Genomic DNA, 19,836 nt, shown 5'->3' with positions numbered 1-19,836 from the left:
CGACACCGAAATGCAGGATAATCTGCACGACACTAAGTCCATTAATCAACTGGAACGAGAAGGAGTGATTTATACTAGACGCGGAGGCCTCCGGTGCGGTTTTAAGCGGGGTTCCCACGGAGGCGAATGCGCTGAAACGCTGCAGACAAGCGGCCGTTCAGCTGACCACAGGTCTGAAATAAGAACCAGAACCGGAACAAAAATACAGCACACTCTTTCTGTCTGAACCCTATAAACCCATTCTTTTGTATCAATAAAATTCAAAACTTAAACATAATGGGCAGCGTTACTACAGTGAGCGAGAACAGGTTGTTGTAGCTGCTTTTAAAAGCTGGACGTCAGAAACAAGAGACTAAAACAACTGTGCCTTCAGGCTACAAACCAAATGTGTCTGATGCTTTACTAAGAACTATTTCCTGATTTGTCAATAGAAAATGAGAAAAACAAACAACAACTATAGTAAAATAATTTGTGGCTTTATTCCATCCTAGAAGAAAAATACCAGAGGCAAACATGAATGTGATTTTACGGCCGCCCATGATTCACAAAACGCCTCAGCCTTCGTTTAGTGACCCATTAAAAAAAAAAAAAATTCAGCAGCCTTGTGTGAATTTTAAAACGCGGCCTATAATTTTGCATAAATGTGTTCCTTTGGTTCTTCTCCTACTCTTTATTTGGCTGCAGTGTCAAAAGCAACAAACAGCTTTTTACCATGTTCAAGCTCGACACAAACTGCCTGGTGTAAATTCTACGTTTATGGCATTTCTGGCATGAAGCGCTGTAAGGGACGGAAAACAAGACGGAAGGAACGCTGTGTTTGTCGCCAGCGCCCTGAACCCAGACGCTGGTGGGAAACAAGGCAAAGTTGACAGCGAGCAGCCCCTCACTTACAGTACCTACAGTACCATCCTCTGGATCCACATGCTGCACATCTGTGCATTCAAACAGCCCGTGGGGTGGTGATGTAACGCAGGCCAACCCGGTTCACCGGCGTGAGCGCTGTGGGAACGGGGACGTCTCATTATAGAGCGCTGAGACCTTTTAGCCCCCGCTTCACTCTGGCTCTCATCAGCTGGTGTTAAGACTTCAGGCATCTTAGTCTGAAACATGAATTGTTGTCATCAAGACGTTTGGAGAATAAATGAATGGCTTCAGTTGGTGGAACGGCTTGAACCCTAATTATAAATCAGCTAACTCCAAAAAAAACATCACTCTCAGTTGTTTTCAGCTCTTTCTGAGTGCTTAATTCAAGCTGTGCTTAGGAAGACTTGATTATTGCAATAATGACATTAAAAACAAACTTTACATGTGAAAACACAGTCTCTTGGTAGTAAAACCAAACGCTTCTTGTATCGCCTATAAATAGCCACAGTAGCCAAGTTTGTGAGTTAATCCTTGACCAGTACAACCCAGAAGGCTCCCTGTGTGTCTGCACTGGCCCACATCTCCCAATCCTCTTACTGCAGGACCACATTGGAGCAAACAACACACGGGAAGCCTATGATTAGCCCGAGGTCTTTCAGGTTCTACACTGAGCTTTCTGGGTACTCCAAGCCTCTGTTTAATGGAACGTTAATAATGTTTCAAGTCAGCGCGTGCTCCTTTCTCCATACATGCACTTCATCATCCCTGTCATCCCTGGATGCACATGGCAGCAATTTCCACAATAAATGTATTGTGGAAACCTGTAGAAAGTAGAACACACAGAGCGCAGGCATCGCAGTCACTTCCTCCAGCTCCGACTACATCTTCCATCTTACAACCAGGTCGCTGTAACAAAGACGAGCAGAGGCACTACTTCTATGTACACTATGTATGTATATGAATATATGAGAATGATGTAATGACCCCCTCCTCGTGTACAAACAACATAAGTACAGTGTGATTTTACGAAGAGATCTTTTCATATAAACAGTATAAACAGGATAAAGGCAAGAAAACCTTGCATCAGTGTTTAGACTGTATGCAGTACATAAATGTACATGTCTTTATTTGTGACTAATCCTTCTCATAATTAATTATTTCACCAATCAATTAATTCATTATTATTCAGTACAAACTCCGCTGACAGAAAATCTGCTCAGCGTCTTTTTCAAACCTTTCTCGATGCTTTTTGAATAAAAGATTCCACTGTGTGTTTAAGAAAAAAAGCAGATTTCGTTGCCATGGCAGCAGGAGCATCATGCGTGTTTGCTGCCTTGTACTTTCCCTCATCACCTGACCTTGAAAAGGTTTAGTCTCACAGTTTTACTGAATATTATTTCACAATGTGCAAAAGTGGAAACTGAAAGAGTGCATTATGAAGAGTTTGCATTATTTCGCGCATAATAACCATTTAAATAAATTTGAATCACTGTTTCCTGTTGGTGGTCATGACAGCTGAAGTACGCGCTGTTGCTGTTGTTTATTTTCCTTTTGGAAGCAGGACGCGTGGCTATAAATAAAGCATGAAGAGTCTACTCCCTCATTAGAGGAATGTTTCCAGCCCAAATGTCGCTAATTAGTCCTCCACAAAATCAACAATAAACTTATGGCTGAATGAAGGCAAGCGGCATGATGGCAGCTTCGGCGTGTGGACATTGTTTTTGAAATGTTGACTGGTTGCCATGAATATCTGATTAAAGTGCGAGATGTTAAATCATTAAACCTGTAGTTTATAACAAGGAAACGGTCGCATTCATCATCAGATCGTTCACAGAAGAATAAGTTGAATCACACACATCTGTTCTCTTTGTAGACTTTCTCATAAAAATATAATTTTATTATAACACAAAATAAACATCTGTACACTTCAACCATCTCGGAGGAGAGGAGGTGGAAATACAGGAAGTATGCCACAATATCACATATTAAACCCTGTTGCATATTCACAAAATATATAATTCTGACCGATGTTCCTTTCTTACTTTCATCTGCTGTAGAAAGTACAAGCTAGAGAAGCGAGAGATTAGAGGGAGGAATGAAAGGTCGGGATGAGGAAATGGGGGCGAGTGAAGTGCATCTGACCACGGAGGGCGCTGAATTAATTCTTTTACGGTTCGACCTCTACCACGTCACGGCTGCCTCCTCGCACATGTGCTTAATTAATAGCTGGGACACCTGAGGGACAAAAGCCAAAGGGACGGGAGTCAGATGATGCCGTATTTCGCCAGGTCGCTGAGCTCCATGTCCCCGTAGGCTTCCCACGGGCAAATCACTGTGATGTCCGTGCCAAGGCCCTCCATGCCCGGAATGTCGTCTCCGAATCTGAACAGAGGGGACAAGCGGCTCAGAGGAGGACAAACGAGGGGCTGCTCTAACAGTCGGACACTGATGGGAGAGGCTCGCGTTACCCCTTCTGGCCCGGTTTGGGCGCCTTGCTCTTGAAGGTGCGCACGCTCCTCTGCTTGAACTTAGGAGGAGCCCTCCGCTCAGCGGGAGCTGCCACAGCGATGTCTGCCATTCTGGGATTTTTGAGGAGGAGAGGAGCAAAATATATGAGAGTTGCACCGTCCGTTCGCCTGCGAACGTTGTCAGTTACGAGGAAACAGTGCTACCAGTGATAATCAAAGTCCTCCGAATTTAACAAGAGGAAGGTCAGCGTGAAGACTTGGTTTATATAAAGCACCCTCAGGAAACTCAGATCTTGTTTAACCTCCACTTCACTTTGCAAAAAAAAAAAAAAAGTTTAAAGCTATTAGTTTGATTCTTCTCTAACAAAAAAACATGATGCAAATGCAGAAAAGAATCTGAGGCAATACGTGGCTGTCAAAGCAGTAAGAGCCCTGAAACCTGCAGCTTGATCTCACCTTCAGCCGGCGTCTCCGAGCGTCTCTGTGATGAGGCCTGATGAGCGTGTCAGCTTCTCGCTTGTGGGATGCCTCCGTCTGCTCCGTCGGCCCCTTTTAAAGTCTTCAGCGCCGCTAATCCCCTCAGATCTTCAACCCGTCATTGTGTGATGTGCCAGCTCAGCGCTGTCCTCTTCTGCACCAGCTCAGCCACAAATACACACCACACGATAAGAGTTTACAGATTTAGATGCACGGTGCTTTTTAAGTCCAGTGTGCACCAACATGTGAGCTGAGGTGAGTTATACTCACGACACTAAATACTAGGACTATCAAAATCTGATGGATGCATATTTCTCGTCTTTCACAGAATGAGACATAAATCACTGTGTCTGTGTTATATACTGTACTGTACATAACTCGTTTTAAAATGAGATAAATCCTCATAGGAGTTCTAGTTCTCATGAATGGTTATTCAGACTTGAAGTTAAAAGGAGAGAATGTGAGTAACTTCTAAAAACCAGCGGTGACAGGATGCAGAAGGATCTGAAGCATGTGACACAAGAGCACAAGCTGTGAGGTGCATTCAGGTAATGAGTGGCTCAGTGACAGTTAAGGAATCGTTCAGCTCGTAATACTTCACCTCAAGCGCCGAGTTTAAACAGGGACAACACTCAAGCACTAATTGCCAATTTAACCACGGGGAACGCAATGAAAAAAAAAACTGCTGTTCGCAGATGTGCTGAGGCTGCACCTCGGAAAAACTAATTAGTGATTTTCTTTTTTAAGCTGCGAGGCTGAGTAACATTTCTGGAAAACACGCAGAGCAGCGCTTCCCTGTAAGATGGCAGACTGTACATCACACTACGTTAGACCGACTGTGGAACTGTGTGAAGCTGGTGGGTCCGGGTCACAGGGTGGAGTCATATTTAGATGCAAAGTGCAAAAATAGGCAAAGCTGTTTGTGTAACAGGGTCTTAAGGGTCTGTCTGACAGCTTTAGACTCTGATTTGACCTCATGAGGGAGTTATATCATCCGACAATAGGACAGATTTAGAGGAGAGCTAGAAAAGGTATTAGGCATTAAGAGTAAGTCGCTGACTTCTGGTTACTTTTCTCTCGGTGCAAAACAAATGATGCAACAAGCTGCTGAACAGACTCAGATCTAAGAGTCTTGTCTGCGCGCCAGCAGATCAGACCGACGTTGGCGACGTCATGGTGCAAAGATCTCTAAAGTACAACTTCAAGCTATTTTTAAAAGGCTGTTTTCGCTTTTGCCACTTTGCAGTTCGTTTATACAGAATTATGTTAGAGCTCTGAATTCTTAAATTAACAATTCAACATCAGATTTATTAGGTTCACATCTTATTTTCATGCATTGTAATATTTTGCTAATTTTTATTACCTAATGTATATTTTTATTCAGTCAATGGAGCTGATTACTGGACACCCTTTCTATTTATTGAATGTGAAGCTGGGCTGGACACTGGTCCCAGCTTCGTGATCCTGCAGTGCCACCAGCAGGTCAGAGTTCACCTCAGCGTCTGCTTGAGGCGCCTGAAAATGTTGTAAACCGTGTCAAAGAAAACAACCGCAAGCTTGATCACAACAAAACATTTTTATATAAAACATTTTATATGGACATTCAATAACAAAAACATAATGGCAGTCAAAGGGGGTATAGATGCAACGGAGAAACCATAGCAACTATGGAGAATGGCCGCACACGCGACTACAACAGTGGCAGGAAACCGCTCTCCGTCGCGTTAACCAGCAGTCGGCCATTCTCCATAAAGTTTAGTGGTGGGAAAATAAAATGCAACTGGGCTTGGCTGCTCAGGGGTCATATATGAAAGACACACGAATCATGCAAAACTATTTTTTTTTACTTGACAAGACTCGCTCATGCTGGTTTGTCCATGTCTCCTGTGGCTGCAAAAGTCCATGTCTGTGTGTTTTGTGTAGGACCTCTCGCGCCGGGACCCAGAACGTGCTCAGGACGGTTAGTTAGCGTCTTTGGCTAAGTTTTTTTTTTTTGTTTGTTTTTTTTAAACCCTCCCTTCGTTTTGTCCAGAGCACAGCCGATAATAATGTGGAGATATTGAAACAGAAATGTTAAATGTCAAGAGAAAATCCAACAGCTGCACGTTTACCAGGAAAAAAAACAACTCATTTTACCTGCATGATCTTCAAGTGTGAGAAGTGGACATGCAACTTGTAAATCTGAATTAAAATGTAAATAAACAGAACTGCCCAACTTCACACACGACTTCTATTATATCCCACAACATAATTATGCTTGTAATATGAACCTGTGTATTTATGAGAAATAACACTTTTAGACGTTGTTATCGTCAAACCTGGAGCGAGCGCGGCGGCCGCGCTGACAGGTTTCACCACTGAAATGTAAGGAGCGAACGAAAACCACGAAATTGAAAACTAAAAAAATAAAATAAAGGAACACAGTTGGGTTTAACCAAAGTGCTACAGGCCTATGTTCATTCATTCCAAATCCTCACTCAGCTGCGAAATACGGACACAAAGAAATTCCTCATTCTGCTGAAACGCCATCATCGTCGTTCCAGCAGATCCCATGACCAACCAGGAATATTAAATATGGGGAGAAAAGGTGGGTGGTGTTAAAAGCACACCTCCAGCTTGTAAGCGCTGGGGCACGCGCTCCCTTCAGGAAATTAACTCCAAAAACAAACAAAACCCAAAGTCACACCTTACTGGAGAAGGGACAACACTCACAGATATAAAATAAACTCAAGGTGAAATTAAGTAAATAAAGCCAGCAATAGGATTAACAGGGATTATGATAATAACAATAACAAAGATAATATATTTATATATATACGGCAGAAAAATGTGCTTTCTACAAATCTTTGGAACAAAAACAAAAGCCAAAAAAAGCCACGTTTTGGAAATATAGAATACAACGGTATAGAAATATGCACAAGAGTCAGGTGTTTTGCATTTAGATATTTTCATGACCTTGCAGACAGACACTTTCACTTGCTCAGTAAATCGCCGTTGGCAGCATCTCGACTAAACCAACTGAAGTGTGTTACAGGAAGACTCGTTCAATGTTGGACGCCGCTCTATAAAAGTCGGAGCACGAGGGGGAAAATCCAAATAATGAAATCTCTACGCTGGCTCAGCAGCCGATGCTTGGACCTCAGGGCTGCGAGCGGACGCTTCGGTTTTGGAGCTAAAGCTGGAATCGACTGAGCGGGAAAGGCTCTGAGTAGTAGTGTTTGCCGTAGCGTGTAGTGACGGTGCGGTAGTGAAGTCCCATGACGATGCTTGTGCCATATTGTCTCGACTATTTGTAATACAGATGTTCATTTTTTCGACTTTTAACCCCAAGGTTCACTGTTGATTCTACACATCCCACACCAGCAGTGGCTGCTGCGCAGTGGAGTCAAACAAAATAATTATTTCATAAGAATAGTTACAATAATAATATTAATAACAATAATAATAATTTGGTAACTTTTTTTTCTCTAAACTAATTTCTTTGCATATCATAACAACTTTAAGTTTAAAGGTTTACCATTTCCACATACTAAGAAAACTTGAGGTAAGGAACAGCTCTAGTAACCCTCCCTCCTTCAGCTTTCGGACGTAGCGTTATAACCTGTCGCCATCTCTCCCGGCTGCGACGTTCAGCCTCCCTCCACCCGAACAAAAGCCTCTCTCGTCACCATCCACCAACGTTCGGGAGAAACCTTAACGTCCATCCGTGTGCCTTTTGCCATCTCGTTGTTCTGATTGGAAACAGCGCGCAGCTCCTTCCCTCTCTCGCGCGGCCGACAGCTGCTTCAATGTCACTTATCCAGGTACAGCCGTTGGAAGAACATCTGGGCTCCGTCCCTAGTTTTGTGCTGCTTAGTGCTGAGGGTATGAGAAGGGGTGGACTATAATACAGCCGTGCAGTAGGAAAGGTGGCCACATGGCGTCTTTTTTTTCTTCTTTTTTTAATGTAAAGGCCAGCCTTCAGTCTTTAATACAGCATTCCTCTATTTCGGTAGTAGCGTATATAAGAAAACTGGGGACTGCTCAGGGGTGGGAACTGAAATATCTTTGTTATGGATGACTCCACTCTTTAAAACCGGGTGCAGTCCACCTCCACGACAACAGAGGGAGCTCTTTCAGAGTGATTCAATGGAAGAGGGGAGCTCCTGGGAAATGTAGTGTCTTTAGTATGGGGCGAATCTACTGTAGCCTCCCCTGTACAGCGTTGCCTGGGAGACGGGAAACATCAGGTGAGGACAATATTCTCTCTACAGCGGAAATTACACCATTGGTTTGTTTTATTATACAGGACATCATTTGTTTAGCCAAAAAATGATATTAGCATGTATAAGGTAACGAGATATTTATAAAAATAAATATACAGTCAGTATATACTCACCATGGCTCCAACGCCATAGGCAGCTGGGGCAAGAGCAGCATGATAGGCGTCTGCAGTGTAAACTCTGCCGTAACTGTTGAGAAAGAGCTTAGTCAACAAATATTACAAGCTGCCTCAAATTCGTAAATGCTTCATGAATGTCTTAAAAGACATTTTATTTTCCCACCAGCTCTGCAGGTGCCGCTCCGTCAGAGGAGGGCGGGAGACGCGCCGAACAGCCCACTCACCTGTCGCTGTAAGCCGCCGCCGCCGCCGCCGCCGCCGCCGCGGGCGTCGCTACCGCAGCCGGCTGAGCGTAACGATAGGCCGCGTAGCCGCCCTGCGAAGAGGCGATGACGGGGGGAGAGGTGGAGGAGGAGGAGGAGGAAGAGCAGAGTGTGCGGTGGACGGGGGGAGATTCAATGAAGGGAGAGGCAGAAAGAGGAGCACAGGTTTGTTAAAACGCCTGCTGTGGGGCCTTCGCTAACACTAACAGGCTAGTGGTGAATCTAAAGGGTTAACATTGTGAGGAAAAAAAAACTGCTGAGAACAGAGCGAATGATTAACAAGCAGACAGTCAGCAAAACTGGCTAATCTGGTGCAGTACAGCATTCACAACGATGTAGCCCGGGCTCTGTGAGCGTCTCTCCCTCCATGAGCAACACAGGGGAAATTAAACTCCGTCTCTCTACGCGCAGCCCTCATCGGATGCGCCGCTATTCCCACTGTGACCTGGACATGAAGGCAGAGAGGTTTCATACCCAATACTGTGCCCCACCCCAGGTCCCCTGCCAACAACACACAGTTAAAGAAAGGGGAAGGGGTGGCAGGATGGTCGTGTCATTACTGATGTTTGAATGGACAGCTGATGAGCAGAACAAACAAAAAAAACAATAAACTACAGGTGTAAGAATAGAGTCAGCCAGTCGGATTGAAAAAGGACACACGCACACGCTCACGTGGCGACCATTCACTGACACAGCAGACACAGCATGCTTTCCCAAACATCCCTATTAAAAAACATGGAAACACAGCACACTCCGCTGCATTCTACCCTAGAGGATCAGTCACAACCAAGTCCCCGCATTCAGGACCACACTGCTGTGGGAGAGAGGCTGAACTGGGGGTGGAGGGGACCAGAGTGGGGGAGGAGGGAGGGGGGGGGGGGGGGGGGGTAGAAAGGAAGGAAGGAAGGAAAGGAGGTGAGAAAGGAAAGATGGGGAAGAGCAGATAGGAGAGGAAGAGAGAGAAAGAAAAGCTACAGAGGCTTGAATACAAACTACTAGAAACAGAAGAGGACGACTGGAAGTAGAAGAGGAGGGGGGGTGGGGGTCAGCCTTGTAAGTATGTCTGCATGCCGACATTGATTCAGTTAGCATGCCAAAGGTGAAACAGATAGGGAGATTCCTGGAAGGGGTCTGAAGAAACCGTTTTCTAAATTCACATCCTGCCAACATCCTTCTGAGAACTGGATAAGTCTCAGGTTTCGCTGTGATTCACATGTGTTTCAGGGAAAATCATCTACTGTCTGCATTTCATTGATGTGCAAGATTTGCCATTTTCAGGGAAGAGAATAAGGATAATGTTGATATGTACTGGCTTATGAGATTATAGCATTACCACAGTTATTTACTTTGATTATGTACATAATGAAAGTGATAAAAGCTGGATGTGTTATCATAGAACACACTGGAAAAGTTTAACCCCAGGGCAGCTTCAACACTGAACCTGCTCTACCTCAAACTCTGCGACCGTTTCTCCTGAAGATACTTTGCAAGTGGAAGTTTTATGTTGAACATTGTTCATGAATTCAGATGTAAACCTGATTATTTTCTCCCCCTTCCGCAACTCCACCCATGTCAGAATCCAGTGAGTTAGTAGAAAAGACAGAAGGCAATTCAATCTCAGATGGTCAATAATGTCTAGCAGCACGCAGTCATTGGAGACGAGGAGGATGCACACTGGCTCTCACAAAGAGTGTGTAAACCCTACCTGGGGCAATCTGCCACTAATGTCCTGAAACACTAGTCTACAGAGAGAACAGAAACAGCTATTGTCAACCTGGTCACACACACATACACACACGTACACTACTACGCACGCACACACACACACACACACACACATATAATCACATTGGTACAAACTAACTCACAAATGCACAGACCAACCCTAGAGGAGTCTACTCATGAAGTGTGTGTTTGTGTGTGTTATAGGGCTGTTACGTAGGTGAAGCTGTGCAGCAGGAGGTAAATAAAATGTGATGGTTTGCACTTTGGTTTGGGGAATTTATAATGTTTCTTTTTGACCAGTCAAAACACCCAAAAGTACACATCGCTCTGGGTTTGGCCCAAGCTGTCACACTTTAAAAACCAACAGGCAAGAGGAAGAAAATGTAGGTGAGGAACGACGCAGTAGTGGAGGGAGAGGTATACTTACATAGAGGTCAGCCGCACCGTAAAAACCATCCTGATAGGCCATCACACTGAGAGAGAGATGGGAGAGAAGGAAGGAAGGAAGGAAGGACGGAAGGAAGGAAGGAAGGAAGGAAGGAAGGACGGAAGGAGGACAGATAGTGGAAATAAAAAAGAAGTGATGCGCCACCATGTGGGCATTGTAAGACATGACAGGGAGGGAGAGGTGGGAAAACGGTGCCAGATTGTGAAAGAAAGAAGACAAAGAAGGGTGAGATCATTACACACCGTGCAACATGCGAGACAAAAATACCACCTCTTTGTATACGAACGCACCGACCTCAGAGTGATACTAGCGCTACTGGGTCGGTGAGACGAGCACACATTAAAACTACTGATCACGATGACAAATGAATACACGGAGGATCATATTAAGGCTTTTCAACTGCTGTACAAGGAAATGGTATTTCAGCTGATCAAACTGCCTACAAATACACGCTCAGACACACGGCATGCAGTGGTGAAGTGCTAAGTAGCTAAGTGAGGACATGCAATTAATTGGTCCCGTTTGCAAACGAGTGGACGATGTGCACGCCCTAGCATCAGTGGCGGTTGAGCGCTGTAGCGGCTGTGGTTGCTGCGCGTTTACCCAGGGTACGTAGGGATTGCCGGCTGCGGCACAGCGGCCCTCACTGCACTGTAGACGGGCCGGGCTCGGCCCCGGAGGTGGGCCCCCCGGAAGGTGGCGGCCGTGGAGGCGGCGGCCGCTGCTGCAGGGTAGGGGAAGCCCGGCACTGAGGGCGGCGCACAAGGCTTTTATTAGGGCTGAGAGGAGCAGTGGACGCACGACATCATTCATTCATATGCTCTCACCTGTGTAGAGTTCAGGACTGTACATGGCTCCCACCATCGGACTCAGCTTCCACCCAGCTGTAATAAGAAACAAAAACAAACCTTGAAGCAATACTCGACAGGAAACTCACCCAACGCATTTTTTATCAGTCTCTGCTCCTCTTTTTCTCAAATTATTTAGACAGAAATCTCACTGTGTTTGTATCATGAGCAGGAATGAATACGATCATATAAATCCTTATTACTATAGTATTATGATGGAACTCATTTACAAAATTCCACTGTCCAGTTGAGCTAATTAGTTATTTCTCATTGTTCCGAGTCATTTCTAATTAATTTCTGCTAATGGTGATATTAATATAGATTTTAACCTTGTTGAACAGCTCTGACTTTTATGTCTCACAACCCTCAGATAGATTTGTACCAAAATGCATTACCATACGGTAGAGCTGCAAGGCCCTCTCCATTAGAGTATGGTGTGGTCATCTTCTTGTTCGTCATCACTCTGGCAGTGGCGTTATTCACCTGCGCACCAGAAAAGACGGTCAGAGGTTCAAATGATTTCACACAGTCCAATTAAATCACAGAATGGATAATATGCTTTCTAAAAACTGAATGAACATGATCAGAGCATTATTCTTGTACTTTGTGTGTGAAGAGTCGTATAACTTAACAGTTTTTACTTATGATAAAAGGTTAATTCTGTTGATGAGTAGCGATGGTATTTGATACATGCGCTTCTTTTGAAGGAGAAAGACATTGAAAACAAGGATCCTGGTGAGTCGTCAGGCAGTTTTACACACACGTAATGCAATCATTGGCACACAGAACAAACAAAATCCGAACAAAATGCATTCAAAAGAAAATCCAAGACCATTATATTGCAACCTTTAAAAAAAAGAGGGGAAAAAGAAGGTGAATTAAGCAGCAAATTTATCTGTTAAACACAATGCAAAGAAAACATCCATTGAAGAGTTCATACACAAATTACTCACAGCCAATCAAGAGCGCATCACATCACCAGAGGTGAGCAAAACTAGCCAATCAGCAAGCATCAGACGCAGCAAGAGACCAATCAAAAAAGGTTGGCAGCCCTCCCAATCAAATACACATCATACAGAAAAAGAAGGAAGGGGAGGGAGAGAGAACAACAGAGAGAAGACAGAAATATGGAGGGATGCAGGAGGAGGAGGAGCCAGTCCGCATGAGAGGACACAGAGAAACACATACATGATGTGGAGAAGAGAGACAGAGAGTGAACAGTCCATCCAAATGTGCAGTTCTTCTAATGAACAAACAGAAACGACAACAAGATGCAGCACACATGAACAAAACACATCCGACCGTGTGCCTACGTTGGCGCTAACTGTACATGAGCAACGCTGGAGAGAGAGGATGAATGGAGCAAGAACAAATACAGAAAGTGTCGAGATTTAAAAAAAAAAAAAAGAGGACAGAGAGAGAGAGAGAATGGGGGATGCAAATATCATTCCTCGAAAAAACAAGAAAACAAACAATAAGTCGAAATCAAACCACAGTTGTGAAACACTGCCAGGCATTCCAGATCAGTGTCGCACACCGGAAAGACCTCGAAGCACACAACCACCAACACACACCTTCCGGAACCAAACTGATCAAAAAAGTGAAACGAGGACACCTCTTTTCAGAAATCATAATAAAAAGCTGCAGTTAATCAGTCAGTGGCTCAGTCTGCGTTGCTTTGGTCTAATTATTACTGGATGGCAGCTGTTTTTCGTCTCGGATGCGACGTGTGGGCACATCCTGTGGCAGATGTGCTTGCGCATACTATCCAGCCACGTACGTGGGTTCAATTTGAGGTCGAATGCCTCTACAACTGTCTGCAGGCTACAGAGTGATACAGAAAGTGATCATCAGGGGCTTCAGTACACCGTCAGACACCTCCCTCCAGTAAAGTTAACATAGCACTCATGCTTCAACATGCTGTCCCACTAAGGTGCATAAATGCAGCTATTGGCTGACACATGACAGAGAGATGACGTAGTACTATATGGCGTCATACAGATGACGAGAAAGAGAGTAAACCATGCAGGATACAGCTCTGGAATTAATTGCTGAATGCAGTTAGAGAGGTGATTTGAATGAATGCATAAGAAGTGGTAGTCATAGTTGTTGCACTAAATAAGATGCAGTACATTCAGTTGTATTTTTCTTTTTTCTTTTTCTTTTTTTGTAATGCCATGCGGTCAATGGCTAATCTCGTAATCGTTTCATTCACCACCTCCCCAATCACAGGATTAGCCAATCAGGTTCTGTCAATCACCAAACCAATCAGTCAAGCTCCCTTCAGTGAAGGAGTCCGTTCACTTGGGTGTTGGGTGCATTTTATTCTCATTTGGACGGATAGGGTGGGGGGGAGGGGTCATTCAAAGATGATGCCATGTGTACACAACTTACCGTTGCCAGGGAAACGGCGTGAGGACACGCGAGCAGTTACCGTGGAGACTGACAACAACAACAACATACAAAAATCATCAGGGAAATAGAGAAAATATATGTAATAAAGAAATGATGAACAAAAGAAAAAAGAAAAAACAAACAAAACGAGGTAATGAAAAGCAACCCCCACCCTGTGGTAGAGAGGAAGTGATGCAACAGGTCACGTGTCACCTAGAGGTATCAGCCATTTCACAACAATCTAGCCTCTACTGGTTAAAACCCACTATACATACAGGTCAGAAAGGTTTAGAGAGGAGCAAACACATGGAAACAGAAAATGTCAAGACGTTCAATTCTAACTGAACTGCCCGTTATTACAGCCCAGATTATGTCATTATGCAAGAGTCTCTCAAAACTTACACGTAACCCCATTCTCCAATGTTTATGCTCTCTGACTATATCACAGGACGGACATATGAGGGGAGGGGATGGACGGCAGAACTCAGGTGCATACTGGGGGACACACAACTGGGAGAGACAGACGGACGGACGGACAGAGAGACAGACAGACAGACTGGCCTGGTGAAGAAGAGTCGAGAGAGATGTAGAAGAACTAAATATGTGGATATAAATATATATATATATATATAAACTGAAACAAACAGGGTGAGGAGAGGGAACGACGGCTATCTACTGCATTCTCTTCATGTTGTTCATTCTCTCGCCGCCCTCCGTATTTTTAATCCTGCACACCCACGCACAGAGACAGAGAAGAGTGCAGGACATTCGAGACCATGCAGAACAGCTTTAGTAGCGAGTTAAAATAAAAATTAAAGCATGACTCAAAAAAATCAAGAGCTGGAGCAAATGGCGAAAGCATGGTGTAATCAGTCTCCAAGGCCATTTGCAACTGAAATCTAAGCCCATGCTGATAAAATGAAAAGACGTCACAACAAAATGCACTTCCATGAGGTCTGGTTTCCTGTTTCAGGAGTGGTGGATGCATGTGTGCATGTGTGTAAACAAGGCTGTTTCTTCTTTTTTTTTTTTTATTCACCATCCATCTCGCACGTCTGAAATTAAACAGTCAGCTTTTTTGAAGCATCTGAAATGACACCACACTTCTCACAGCAGTCTCAGTCCCCCGAAAGTCCCTCTGAAAATGCTCCCATCATGCATCTGTCTCTTAAAACATCCAACGTAAGTAAACTGTGATCCAGAGGCACCCACGTAATATAGAGTGAAAGAGAGTGGAAGAACTCCAAAGAGCACGTCTGACCCTATGATCCATTCATGCAACATACAGTAGCCTCTGACAGACAACAGCAAGCACAGTTTTTAAAGGAAGGCAACTGAGAGGCTATTATCTGCCCTTCCAGTCACAAACACAACCATAAACCAAAAAAAAAAAAAAAAAAAAAAACGGCCACTCATCATGATCATGGAAGAAGTGATGGTGATGGAAGAGGTGCAGGAGAAACAAAAGAACAACAGAAACGAGATCCTACATGCTGCGACAGAAGCGGAAATCGCCAGGAACCGCGTCGCGGAGACGTCCCGTCGGCCATGCCTGTTGTGTAGCCACTCCACCCAGCATGCTTTGCAAACCACACAGCTTTAAGACCAGGGTGCAAAATGGACAGCCCACGACATCGACAACAAGAACGCACGACAGCATAAACATCGACAGGAAGAACGCCGTCCAAAGAGGCCGAGTCTGTGTGTGCACCATGCTGTGGTGAAGCGGGGGGGGGGGGGGGGGGGGGGGGGGGACACAGCCACCCGGGAACCTTCTCTGGGGCGGGAATGACCAGAACAAACTCATTCTCATTGTCGCACATGGAGGGGGGAAACAGAGGAAGAGATGGTCACCATCGGAAACGACAGGGGGAGCAGACGGGGGCGAGCTACCTCGATCTTCCGGCCCTCCACCAGCGTGCCGTGCAGCTTCTCCCGGGCGCGCTCGGCGTCCGCACTCGACTCGAACGTCACGAAGCCGAAGCCCTGCGAGGACGAGAGCAAAGGGGGGTGGGGGGGTGGGGGGCCCAGCGTTACGCGTCTCCTCAGCGGCGGCGGGGAGCGAGTCGCCGCGCCGGCGTTTTTACCTTGGATCCCCTCTCGTTGAAGATGATCTCCACGTCGAGGATTTTGCCGAATTGCTGAAACGGAGAGAGAAGAAGAAGAGGAGGAGGGTGAACGTGCGCGTGGGTCCTGTTCTGCATCTGGCCACGGGGTGTCAGCGACGCTCAGACATGCGGCGCTGGCCCCCGGCCAGCTCTGCTCCTCTTCCTGCAGCACTCGCCTCTGCTCTATTCTAGGTGCCAGCTTTGTGACGCTCCTCTTTTAAAGCCGTGAAACACATTTTTGCTTCGGGTCAATTTTATTATTTGTAAAATATAATTCATTTCACTGTGGCATTCGCTTTTTCCGCTGAAACCTCCTCAGCGCAGCAGGATATGAAGAGGTAACACGAGGGGAGTGTTGTTGATCGGTGAGTCATCATGTTTACTAACTGCATGGGTTGCTTCCAGAATAACTTCTCTGGGTTATTGTTACTCGATGACGCATTGTGAAGAACAGCGAGCGCTCCACTGGCCGTACCCCAAACATCTGCCGTAGGTCGGGGTCTCGGAAGCGGAAGGGGATGTTGGACACGTGGAGCCGCTTCGGGGTCCCCTTGGAGTCGGAGTCCTCGCCAGCGCTCCCCCCGCCGCCCCCTCCGCCCGCTGAGCCGACCCCTGACTGTCCGTCAATCTGGGAGGAGCCATCTGCCTGCTGAACAGGAAGGTGGTTTAGCAGTGAGCAAAATCTGTCCTTTAAGTACAAACAAAATAAATTAATTCATTAATAAAACTAAATAAAATGACTTGTTTTTGTTTAGAATCCCGGAGAAGAAACCCTAAGCTGACTGAAATTAGAAAATAAATTGATTCATATTTCCTGTCACCTAAACAAATTTATTACTTAATAAATACTGTATTATTGCTACAATCCTATTCAGTGTATTTTTTTTCTATTTCTATAATAAAATACATTTGTATTTGAGTATGTTTCTGCCATAGAAATGTAAAGACATCATGACAGTGAACGTCTCGTACCTTATGACTTAGCAGGGACTTTACGATTGAATCATCTAATCATAATTATATCAGCTTAACTGGAAACACAAGTCTTTGCTATGCCTCAAGCAGCACCACACTCCTGCAGCATTAGTCCCTGCCCGTAATATTACCTCTGAATGATGTCAGCTGATCCTGGTCTGTAGTGTTCATTACAAATCCACTACAACACACCCACATTAGAAGTGTGCAGCGTAAGAAGAAAGACTGACAGCATCAGAGAGTAGCAGTAATAGTATTATATTATACTGTTAAACTTCCACTGTTATTAGCTTTAGATTCACAGTGTTGATTACTGTGGGTATTTGAAGGTTTTTTCACGCTCTGTCACTCAGCCCAATCACTTATCTAACCTATGCGCCATAGGTGGACAGCGCCCACGTGTGAGGAAGCTGCTGTCAAACTAACAGTTTAAAAAAAGGATTTCAGGCCAAGTTAGGTGTTTAAATGTGAGTGGGCAGAATATACAGAAGCTATTAAAACAATTTGTGTTACCTCACAAGTAGAAGGGGAGAAACTGATTCAAATCTGATTCAAAACAACGATGTTTACAGATCATAAATTCTATTGATTATCAGTAAGTGTGTGATTCTGAGTGTGTTTTTCTTAAATCTGACCTGGTGTGGGCTGCACACATCTGAGTTGTGTGCAACTCAGACGGGCATCGTTGCAGCCTGTCACACACACACACACACACACACACACACACACACACACACACACACACACACACACACACACACACACACACACACACACACACACACACACACACACACACACACACACACACACACACACACACACAGAGGAAGAGGCTGGCACTCACTTGAGCACCGAGGCTATTGGCGGCACTGGATGCGCTGTTTGCCGCTCCGCCGGCTTCGACCGGGCCCTGGACGGCCCCCGCTGCGTACAGGCTGCCCCCGTAATCCAGGGTCAGGCCGTTCTGGGGTGGGGGTGGTGGAGGTGGAGGGAACGCAGAGAAAGGTGGGGGGATGAGTCCGTCCTGACCGCCAGCACTATCCTGAGAGCCCTGTCGGAGGACAGAGGGGGAGAACGCTAAAGTAGCCGTCTGGGCAAATTCCACAGTATCTTTTACCGAGAGCATCACCCGGCTACACAGAGACCACTTTCCCAAGAGCTTCAGTCTAAAAGTCATACAGGCATGGATATTATATTTCCATTTACCACTGTGTGCGCGAGTGTGCATGCATCTACACCCTCCACCCATTAAATATTCACTGCAGCCACATCTATTATTGAGGGTCAGATGCCTCCGTGCTCACAGCGAGCGTCTAGCGCTTGCACACACACACACACACACACACACACACACACACACACACACACACACACACACACACACACACACACACTCCCGAGCGCCTCTGCACACAAACCACCTTTGACACGCAAACACCTACACACCTAAACGCTCACACAAAGACCCGCTGCTAGTGAGGGAGCCTGGCCAAGTGCTCCGTGCACATTATTACCCCAGAAATAAGTACGTTGCTGACATTTGAGTCCGCAGCAGAAAGAGGAAAAAAAAAAAAAAACACCGGCACCTATAAACATGTGGTGGAGACACACAAACAGCACACGGGCTGCAGTGCAACACACATTCCTGCCTGGTGGCAGTGGGGCACGGATACCCTAGATGGTAACAGAGTGGAGGGAGACAGCAGGAGCGAGAGGGAAGACGGGGGGATGGATGATAAAAGGCGGCGACTGATACAAGAGGCTTGGCCTATCTCTGATGCACGGCTGCAAAAGATGAAACACTGTCTGTCCCATCCTTTAATAACTTGACGATAGCTGCACCGGATAAAGAGTTAGATAGAGACGGCAACGCATAGAAATGTTTTATTTTGAAAAACCTTCACCGTGTTAACCTGCTGGAATATGATGCTAAATATTTAACAGAGCAAGCTAATTAGCAAAAACAAATTAGGCTTCAGGCTGATCACTGTACAGCAGGAGCAACAACTGTGACCTGGGCCGCGCTAGAGAAGCCGGAGGGATCACGGGAATCATTAGGACACAATGTCCCTCTGCACATTTCTGTCCAGGTCTCGCTTCTTGTAGGTGCAGAGACTCTTATACGCCACTGGAAGGACTAATAAAAAAGTCCAGATACAAAAGTCTGTCAGGTACAGAAGTAAAGAGCTTGGGCTCCTTTTAAACACAGTCCTGAAGGATAAACGGTTCTCCAACATGCGTTAACTCACATTATTACTATTAAGTAACATGTTTAAAAGACGCAAATATTAGCATATTGTTGTTTATTAAAATGATCTATAGTAAATTTAGTCTTGTAACTGCAGCTGCCATTGTTAGGCTGCTTAATCCTATTCTCTGTCATATCCCTATGGTTGTTATATTCAATCTCCTCCCACTGCTAATTAGTAATTTTCACTATTATTACTATTAGTAGCTGTTACCTAGTAATAGACAGTAAAATAGCAATCTTCAGTAAAAGTAATATTCTGTGTCATTTGGAATATCTCCTCTAAAAAGACTGTGCTCACTAGACATCTGCTTGGTTACACTGACTTTGTGTGTGTGTGTGTGTGTGTGTGTGTGTGTGTGTGTGTGTGAGTGACAGGCTGCAACGATGCCCATCTGAGTTGCACAATAGATCTCTGTCCCTTTGGGAGTGTTAAAAGTGTGTGGGAGCATGTGTGTGTGTGTGTGTGTGTGTGTGTGTGTGTGTGTGTGTGTGTGTGTGTGTGTGTGTGTGTGTGTGTGTGTGTGTGTGTGTGTGTGTGTGTGTGTCTGCGTGCGTGCACATGCCATCTGTCTCCCAGCTTTTGACCTTTCCCAGCGTCACACCTGTGCCACGGCTAGCCGCGGCCCTCGAC

The 19,836-nt window shown here is 45.3% G+C and overlaps 2 protein-coding genes across 9 annotated transcripts in view; both read right to left on the bottom strand.

Annotated features, from left to right (window-relative positions):
* Window positions 1-2,725: 2,725 nt before the first annotated feature.
* On the bottom strand, window positions 2,726-3,941 carry LOC114858358 (retinal cone rhodopsin-sensitive cGMP 3',5'-cyclic phosphodiesterase subunit gamma-like). The gene is made up of 3 exons (XM_029155640.3): window positions 3,789-3,941; window positions 3,333-3,443; window positions 2,726-3,246 (listed from the first exon to the last, which is right to left on the bottom strand). Exons 2-3 carry the CDS (start codon window positions 3,440-3,442, stop codon window positions 3,129-3,131), a joined length of 228 nt encoding a protein of 75 aa, XP_029011473.1. The 5' UTR covers window position 3,443; window positions 3,789-3,941; the 3' UTR covers window positions 2,726-3,128.
* A 1,425-nt stretch (window positions 3,942-5,366) lies between these two features.
* LOC114858124 (RNA binding protein fox-1 homolog 2-like) overlaps window positions 5,367-19,836 on the bottom strand; it is a 30,099-nt gene continuing 15,629 nt past the window's right edge. For 5 of the 8 annotated variants that reach the window (XM_029155347.3, XM_029155205.3, XM_029155028.3 and 2 more), the window contains 11 exons: window positions 17,799-18,005; window positions 16,452-16,625; window positions 15,956-16,009; window positions 15,762-15,854; window positions 11,870-11,957; window positions 11,454-11,510; window positions 11,230-11,374; window positions 10,606-10,651; window positions 8,415-8,506; window positions 8,188-8,260; window positions 5,367-8,017 (listed from right to left, as the gene is read on the bottom strand). In XM_029155347.3, the coding sequence (XP_029011180.1) occupies window positions 7,973-8,017; window positions 8,188-8,260; window positions 8,415-8,506; window positions 10,606-10,651; window positions 11,230-11,374; window positions 11,454-11,510; window positions 11,870-11,957; window positions 15,762-15,854; window positions 15,956-16,009; window positions 16,452-16,625; window positions 17,799-18,005 (1,074 nt within the window). In that variant the 3' untranslated portion in view covers window positions 5,367-7,972. Of the gene's footprint in view, window positions 8,018-8,187; window positions 8,261-8,414; window positions 8,507-10,158; window positions 10,196-10,605; window positions 10,652-11,229; window positions 11,375-11,453; window positions 11,511-11,869; window positions 11,958-15,761; window positions 15,855-15,955; window positions 16,010-16,451; window positions 16,626-17,798; window positions 18,006-19,836 lie in introns of those variants that run through there. The other 3 variants (XM_055508579.1, XM_029155123.3, XR_003786351.3) reach the window with 3 other exon arrangements.

Source organism: Betta splendens, chromosome 1, assembly GCF_900634795.4.
Source record: "Betta splendens chromosome 1, fBetSpl5.4, whole genome shotgun sequence".
NCBI lineage: Eukaryota > Metazoa > Chordata > Actinopteri > Anabantiformes > Osphronemidae > Betta > Betta splendens.
Note: the sequence above shows the minus strand (reverse complement) of the source record. Positions and strands in the feature narration are given on the sequence as shown.

What these genes read in the sequence shown, in the direction of transcription:
- LOC114858358 (XM_029155640.3), bottom strand. Translation starts at nt 3,442, where the DNA reads ATGGCAGACATCGCTGTGGCAGCTCCCGCTGAGCGGAGGGCTCCTCCT. An exon ending in CCCAAACCGGGCCAGAAGGG is followed by an intron (nt 3,247 to 3,332) that starts GTAACGCGAGCC and finishes CCCTCTGTTCAG; the next exon opens with ATTCGGAGACGACATTCCGG.